We start from the raw sequence: 7,787 nt of genomic DNA on the forward strand, positions 1-7,787 counted from the left end.
AAACAAAATGAAACCACAGCAAACAAGGAAATTTTCTTGAAGGGAGGGCCGAGCGGAGGGGGAGGGGGGCCCGCAGGGGGTGTTTCTTTTCGTTATTTTCTGGACACGGAATTCGTTTGGATATTACGTCTTATGAGCAAACTGTACCAGTTTATTTACGGTTGTAATTTATATACAGTAACACAAATGTCTTTATGTCAGTATTATGAAAAAGGGTCCCACGGCTGCAGTGGGTGAAAGATTGAGACGGGAACATTTCTCAAGGAGTGCCAAGAAAATGGAAAACAGGCAATGCAATAGTTCAGGGAGAGTTATAAATATCAAGTGCTGCCCTAGGTGAAATTTCATGCAAATGTCCTCACCCACTCAGGTAAACTTTTTATATAGGTATCAGAATAAAATTTCTTGAACTATATAGACTTTTATTCACTTGATTTCCCTTAAGTAAGTTAAAATAACTGGCTGTTGACAGGGCACATCTGGATATTTCTATCGGTCCCATAGAGATAATCTGTTAAATTTTAGAACACGGTAGATTATATTTGCTATTTCCCCAAATGGACTTTACAAAAGCCATCCGTGGCCCCAAAGATGTATCTGGACCTCTCATCATGTGTGACTAAATAGGCCTCAGTGAATTAAGCTGAGAAAGCTGCAAAACAAAGCAGATCACTTCAGTTATGGAACATGAAGAGAACAAAAGTAGCTTTATGCCACTGGATCTTTAGTGAGAAGATAGAATAAAAAGAAGAAAAAAATATTGGAGGATGCAATATAAACCAATTGAAACGTATCCAACCGATGATCTGGCTTTGAAGTGGCTATTTACTGGTGTGGTCCTAGACCATGGTGTCCAGAAGGATACATCAATGTGTTTTGAAAGATCCTAAACCAAATATACTTGTAATAATGACAGGTACGTTTCTGTCCTCCTAATTCCAGCTTTAATCCTAACACGTCCGGTTGTGATAATACGTTCACAGTCGTGCCACTTAGGGATATCACGTCTTATGTCTTCTCTGCAATATCTTAAATGCTCAGAGAAGTTACACCTTCTGACAAAAGGACGTTATGTGTGTCACCCACACGGGGACACACACACACACTCTGTTTGCCCGGAGTGCTGTGTAGCTTACCATGTCCAGTTATAGTTTAGGTCTAGCATCCACATAGGAGGGAAAACACGTGCCGTGCCGTTGGTCGGTCGGTCGGTCGGTCGGTCTGTCTGTCTGTCTTTCCGCCGGTCTGTCTTCCCCTGGCATCACCTGTTCTAGGTTCTTCTCCGCCGCCGGCAACCCCCCCCCCCCCCCCCCGCCCCTCGCGCTCCTAGTCCGTCGATCTACTTCCCTCTGTCTGACATAATCTTATCCTTATTCTTTGGGGAATGGATGAATAAACTTTTACCTTGTGGATATTGTACACACACCGTAACGTGTGTGTGTGTGTGTGTGTGTGTGTGTTGACGGAATAGAGTGTTTGCCATGCCTGAACCCCTGGCTCTGCCTCTCTACCCGTCTGTGATGCGATGTGTGTGCTGGGGCACTTGTGCCTGCGTATGTTCCCAGTGCGAACTCCAAAGAGAAGTACGCCCGCCGGGCCTGTGGGTTCTAACCATGCTTCACCCCCGGGCGATAGGATCGCCCCTCTGACTGACGCCTCCACTCTGTTTGGGCCGGGGCCCCTCGTCTCTCCCTGTGTTTCCTCCTAGGGTTCCCTACCTGCCCTCCCCCCAGCCCCGCACACACACACACACACACACACACACACACACACACACACACACACACACACACACACACACACTGTGCACCGCCACGCTCGGGTCCAGGTCCTCCACCACAGGCATGTGAGTGATGATGCCTCTACCCTCCGACACCTGTGTGTAGGGTTTAGATTCATCGCCTCATGCCCCGAATCCTGCTCCAGAGAGAGAGTGGCAGAGCCTATTAGAAAAGGCTAGCTGTCTGGACAGGCTAGAGTACGAACCGGTGAGAAGGTCGTTCCGTCCGGTGCGGTGCCCGGGGATAAGCGTCACACGGGTGCCACCTCCCCTTCCTTCTCCACCCAGCCAGCAGCGGCTCTCGTTTGGCTTTCCTGTCATTCGGTGATGGGTGAGTGGACTCACGCTTCCCATTGCACGGTCACCGTGGTTTTCCAGACCTGTGTGCGTGACGTAGCTACTCTCTGTGTGTTAGAAGAAACCTCTCTCTGGCCTTCCCCCTGCCCTTTCCCTGCCTGTGAGGGGTGGCGGGTGGGGGCGGGGGGAGGGAGTGTGTTGTGGGGCGGGCGAGGAGCGGACTTTCACAAGTGAGCGGGGTGCCTCCCGACGGCTCGTCTCTTGCTGGAGCCGACCCATCTTTGGGAGTTTTTTTTTTTTTTTTTTTTTCTCTTTCTGGTTTCCATCTGGGGGAAAAAGAAAACAAAACGTACAAACAACCCCCCCCAACCCCCCCCCCCCCAAAAAAAAAAAAAAGACGGGCAGGCAGACGGTGGGACGAGCGCTCACTTGCCCTTTTCTGGCCATGTTGGGCGGGGGTGGGGGTCTTGCCACGGGCGGCGGAGGTCGTGCGGGTGGCCGGTTCGTTTTCTCTCGTGGTGCGGGCCTGCCGTCTTTGCCGCCCCTTCCTGCTTGGGACCGATCCCAGCTTCCCGGTTCTCGGGTTCGGGCCGCTCCGTTCGGGCGAATCTCGTCCTGGTTCCTGGTTTCACTTTGGTCGCTGGCGGCGGCGGCGGCGGCGGCGGCGGCCCGATCTCGGTCTAGGTCTCTGGTGGCTCTGGTGTCGTTCGTGAGGTCGCAGAGAGGACCCGGCTGCAGGTCCTGACCTAGGTTGTGCCACTCGGTGCGTGGCGGTGGTGAGTGAGGCGATTTGTTTCCGTGTTCTGTGTCTCCGGAGCTCAGAGCCGGCCGGCGCGCGCCGATCCGGGGTACGGCGGCTCGGTGGAGTCGGTCGTTGGAAGGCGGTTGTCGTGCTCCCCCTGGCGTCCGCTTTGATATGACAGTCCCCTCGTTCTCAGCCGAGCGAGCGAGTGGAGGAGGAGGAGGTCTGGCGGCAGCGAGCCGGGCGGAGGCCCGGCCTCTGCCGGGTGCCGGGCGCGACTGTCGCCGTGGTGTCGCTGTGGCGCCGGGGCGGCTGTTCTGTCGGACTTTGCGCCCGCAGGCGAGCGCGGGGTGGGGCCGTGCGTCGCCGCTCTCTCTTCGGTGCCCGGTCTGTGCGGGGGGTGGCAGCTTTGTCGGGTCGACCAGTAGTTCTGTCTGGGCCCGACGCCTTGTCCTCCTCCCCTCCCTGGACTCTGGTCTTTGAGGGCGAAAAAAGGAGAGTACGAGGGACGTCTCGGGAGTCGGGGGAGAGGGTCCCCGGGTGAGCCGATAGGTGGTGGGGCCGGTCCCGGCCCGGACTCGGACCCCCCCCCCCTCCCCGGAGTCACCTCCGAGTGAGCGCTTGGCGCGTGCCGGGCGCGAGGGCCTGGGTCGCCGGCCCCGTGTGGCCTCCCTCCACGGCCTCCTCCACGGCCCCGGAGGCCGGAGGACAGACCTCTCCGGCGGGAGGAGCCGTGGGCACGGCCGAGGCGAGCCTCGGGGCCGGGACCTACGCCCCCCCCATCCCCGACATAGGATGGTCGTCGGAGTCACCTCCGAGTGAGCGCTTGGCGCGTGCCGGGCGCGAGGGCCTGGGTCGCCGGCCCCGTGTGGCCTCCCTCCACGGCCTCCTCCACGGCCCCGGAGGCCGGAGGACAGACCTCTCCGGCGGGAGGAGCCGCGGGCACGGCCGAGGCGAGCCTCGGGGCCGGGACCTACCTACCATCTGCGGGGACTTGCCCGGTGGGCCCTGCGTAGGGGAAAACTCGAGGCGGAGGGAGCACCTCGGGAGTCGGGGACCCGAGCCCGGGAGTCCCGGGTGTGTGCGTGCTGGCGGCAGGGCGCTCACCACCGACCCCACGCGGTGTGGGTGTGGTGGTTGGGTGCCTCTCGGAGTGGGTGCCTCGCGTCTGCCGGGGGAAGGCTCCCCGTACCGCCCGTGCGGTGAGCCCGTGCACACCCGGGGTGTGTGCCTGCGAGGTAGTGGGGCGGGAGCGTCCCTTGACCCCGCTCCCGCCCTGGCTCTTCGTCTGTCTTCGCCTTATGTGGTCGACCAGCTGTCCCTGAGAGTTCCGTGTCTGGCTCTGTTGGGGACGTGTTGGGGACAGGTGTCCCTGATGTGGTTTCCGAGAGGTCCCTGTCGCCAGCGAGTTGTCGCCCCTGCCTGACGACCTGGTTTTGGCGTGGTGACGTGAGGATTTTGTACCTGCAGGAGGGTGCTGGCATGCTGTGTCCCGGTGGCTGTCAGCGGGTCTTTGGGGGCTCTCTCGGATGCTGTGTGCCGGGCCTTTCCCGTCTCTTCCCGGTCCGGGTCCCCCTGTCCTTCCCCTCACACCCTGGGCTCCCGCTGCCCTGGGCAGGCCCTATGTCCCTGTGGTGGCTCGTGGGTGTGGTGGTGGTTGGCGGCTGAGTGAGTCCCGTCGTCCTTGATCTCTCCCCCGCTCCCGGTGCCGGATTCTGGCCCTTGCCTCGGCACGCTGAGGAGGAGAGTGGTTGGTTGCCTGGGGTGTGCATAGGTAGGGCCCGCACGGTGTGCTTCCCTCGCCGTGGCCGGCCTGAAGGAGGAAAAAGGGGGGGGCCGCCGAGTCCTGCCTTGCGTGTGCGGCATCCCCGTTCTGCCGTTGGGCTCGCCCGACCTCCGTGGCTTTTTTTTTTTTTTTTCCTTCCTCCTATCGCCCCTAGCTCCAACTCCCCCGACCTGCCGCTTCCCGATGGCGGGCCTGGTCGGCCGCTGAGCTGCGCTACCTCCCGAGCGCTGTCCGTGGCTTTTTTTCTTTTTCTTTTTCTTTTTTTTTTTTTTCTTTTTTTTCCCTCCCTTTCTAGCTTCTTCGGTCCTGTGCCCGGCAGAGGTGTCCTGGTTATCCCGAGTGCCAGGGACGCTTAAGCCCCGTGGTATTTTTTTCATTTTTTTTTTTCTTTTTCTTTTTACCTCGCTCCTTACTCACGGAAGGGTGTCTGTCCTGGCTACGCTTTTATCCCCAGGCTGTTGGCCCTCTCAGGAGCCGAGCTTCCCTGGGCCACCGCCTCCCGAGTGCCGCGTGGCTGCCTTCTCCCACCCCCTCGGTGTGATTGATGTGGTGACGTTGCGATCTCCTTCGGGCCCGGGCCTAAGCTGCGCCAGGCGAGGGACGGACATTCATGGCGAATGGGACCGCTCTTCTCGTTCTGCCCGTGGGCCCCTGCCCTCACCCGTCCCACCGTGCCGGCGCCGGTGGTGTGCGGGGAGGCGGGGGTGCGGCAACCGGGCCCGGCTGCGCTCTCCCTGCCCTCGCCGTGAGGTCGGGGACTTGTACACGCTGGAGGAGGGGGGCGCCCTGATCTTGCTCCTCTCTTCCCGTGACTCGTTATCGGCACGGGGGTCGGCTCTCTCCGCGGAGAGGGAGGGTCGGTGCTCCGTGCTTGCCCGTGCTGTGTGGTGTGAAAAACCGCGCCTCGCGCTCTGCCCTCTTGCGGTGCTCCCGGAACGCTCCCGGTTGGTTCTCTCAGGTGCCTGTGGCTGAGTGGTGGTGTCGTTCCCGATCCTGGCGTTGTCCGCTGCCTTGTGCCAGCCTGCTGCCCGTGGTGTGTCCCGGCCGTCCTCGGGTTCGTGGGGCTTTTGTGCGAGTGAGAAGTTACCGTTGAGATTGACGTCTCTGCTGGGGGGGGGTCGAGGCGGTTCCCCAGAGGAGCGCTCTTCCCTTGTTGCGCTGGGCGGTGGCTTCCCCGCATGAGCTGCCGCCCTGGTCCTGGCTTGTCTTCCCTGCCGTGTCACCTGGCTTTCATCGCACCGGGGGACCTGAGATGTTGCAGTGGGAGGCGAGCGGGGCCCGTGCGGGCTTCCCGCCCGTGTGCGCGACTTTGCTCTGGCCCCGCACGGCAAGGCCGACCGACCAGGGTTGGTGTTGCTGCTGCCGCAGACCCCCCCCCTGTGCCCCACCCCTCCCTGCCCCCCGTGGTGGGAAGGATGGACGCCTCTGATGTGTGCTGGTTCCCGGCGGGGTTCCCGTCGGGGTTGGGTGCGGGCCACCCTCAGAGTGAGGAGGGGTTCTCTAGCGATCCTCGTTCGGGAAGCGGCGTGCGCTGCTGGGTTGGCGGGGGCCCGCCCCCGATGGGCTCCCGCGGCCCTGCCGCTCCCTGCCCTGCTTTTGAGCGCTAGTGGCTGCCCGCGTCGGTAAACTGCGTGCCCGCGCCTCCCCCCTCCGAGCTGGGGGAGGGTCCCGCGGGACCTCTCCCGGGCCGTCGTCTGGTGTGGTGAGTGGAGGACGTTCCCGATCCGTCCCGCCCCTGCCTCGCGTGCGGTGTGTCGAGTGGCGGAGCCTGGAGCCCGTGCCGGGTCGCGATGCGAGGGCGTGTGGTGTGTGGCTTCCCGGCCTCGTGCTTGGGTTGCCGTGGGGTTTTTGGGGGTCCCGTCCCCCTCCCCCTCCGGCCCCTGGCGACGCTGTTCCCGAGCGTCTGTGTGGGCCGCCGCCCGTTGGCGACGACGGCGCCGTGCGGGCGCTGGGCCCCGCGGTGTTCCGGGGCCGCCGTGCCCGTGGTGGTGCGCCGCTCGGGGGGGTTCTGGCCCCCCGGAGCCGAGGATCCCGGTGTGTGTGGGCCCTTGCTCACGCGGCCGAAAAAGAGGCGGTCGATGATGGGTGCTGTGCCCGGCGGTGTGGTGTGGATGGAGGCGGTGGGGCCCTGCTGGCGCGGGCGGCTCCGCGGGCGTTCACGGGGTCTTTGAGGTGTGTGCGAGAGCTGCCTTTTCCCTCTCGGGCCTCTTTTGGGGGGGCCCGCCGCTGCCGCGGTGGGGGTTTCCGGTCCGCTGGTCGGCCGGCTCGGTGTCCCAGGCGTTGCGCGGGACCGCCCCGGAGTTGGGGGTGGTGAGATCCCGCGTTCGTTTACCTGGCGTGCCGGCTGTGCCCGGAAAGGTCCCACCTCCCCGTTGGTCTGCGGCTGCGCCACCCGCCCGTGTGAGGGGGTGGCCGCTCGCTCACTCGCCTCTCGCCCCGGTGACCCGACCCGGTGACCCTCCCGCTGCTCTTCTTGTTGTGCTTCCGGCGTGCCCTCCTCACCCGCATCAGCCTTCCGCGATCCTCGCCGGTTTGGCCTGGTGGCCGGCCACCGGCGGACGGTCGAGTCGGGCGTTGTGTTGGTGTTCTCTTGGGGGGGGGGACGGCGCTCAGCTCGTGAGGCTGCTCCCCCGGTGTGGGGGAGGCACGTCGTCGCGGCGGCGGTGGCTTTTGAAGGGTCTTCCCGGATCGGTTTTGCTCACGACGAGGGTTCCTGCCAGCGGGACCGCCGGTACGCCACGGGGGCGATGGTGGTGAGATTCCCGCGTGCGTCCCTCGCTCGGGAGTTGGCCGTCCGAGGGGCCCGAAGCCGGCGTCACGACGTGCCTCCTCCCGCTGGGTGCCGCCTCGCGTGCCTGCGCGATGTTGTCCCGGGTTCCCGCGCCTCCCTCCCGCTTTGCCGTGCGTAGGCTTGCCCGCATCGCATCGTCTCCTCCGTCTCGAGCCGTGTGGCTTCGTCCCCGCCCCTGTCCCGGATCCGGGGTGTTGTGCTCTCTCGGCGTGTCGCCGCCGCGTGCCCGGCGCGACCCCGGTTCCCGTGCCTGGCCCTGTCCGCTCTGTGCCGGCGGTGTCCGCGTGTGAGCGTGCTCGCGTGCGTTGGGTTTGGTGTCGCCCGCCTCCCGGGGTCCCTGCCGCCGCCTCCGGCCGCCGCCGTTGGCCGGTGACTTGTCGCCGATGGGTCG

The 7,787-nt window shown here is 63.2% G+C and overlaps 1 protein-coding gene across 1 annotated transcript; it reads right to left on the reverse strand.

Annotated features, from left to right (window-relative positions):
* Positions 1–2,287: 2,287 nt before the first annotated feature.
* LOC122103054 (serine/arginine repetitive matrix protein 1-like) lies at positions 2,288–5,839 on the reverse strand. The gene is made up of 5 exons (XM_042673574.1): positions 5,829–5,839; positions 5,529–5,709; positions 3,927–4,050; positions 2,507–3,396; positions 2,288–2,403 (listed from the first exon to the last, which is right to left on the reverse strand). The coding sequence occupies exons 1-5, from the start codon at positions 5,837–5,839 to the stop codon at positions 2,302–2,304; spliced, it is 1,308 nt and encodes a 435-aa protein (XP_042529508.1). The 3' UTR covers positions 2,288–2,301.
* Positions 5,840–7,787: the final 1,948 nt, after the last annotated feature.

Source organism: Dipodomys spectabilis, unplaced genomic scaffold, assembly GCF_019054845.1.
Source record: "Dipodomys spectabilis isolate Male_0828 unplaced genomic scaffold, ASM1905484v1 ptg001489l, whole genome shotgun sequence".
Lineage (NCBI taxonomy): Eukaryota > Metazoa > Chordata > Mammalia > Rodentia > Heteromyidae > Dipodomys > Dipodomys spectabilis.

What these genes read in the sequence shown, in the direction of transcription:
- LOC122103054 (XM_042673574.1), bottom strand. An exon ending in GGGAGCGTTCCGGGAGCACC is followed by an intron (nt 4,051 to 5,528) that starts GCAAGAGGGCAG and finishes ACTACCTCGCAG; the next exon opens with GCACACACCCCGGGTGTGCA. An exon ending in ACATGGCCAGAAAAGGGCAA is followed by an intron (nt 2,404 to 2,506) that starts GTGAGCGCTCGT and finishes TTTTTCCCCCAG; the next exon opens with ATGGAAACCAGAAAGAGAAA.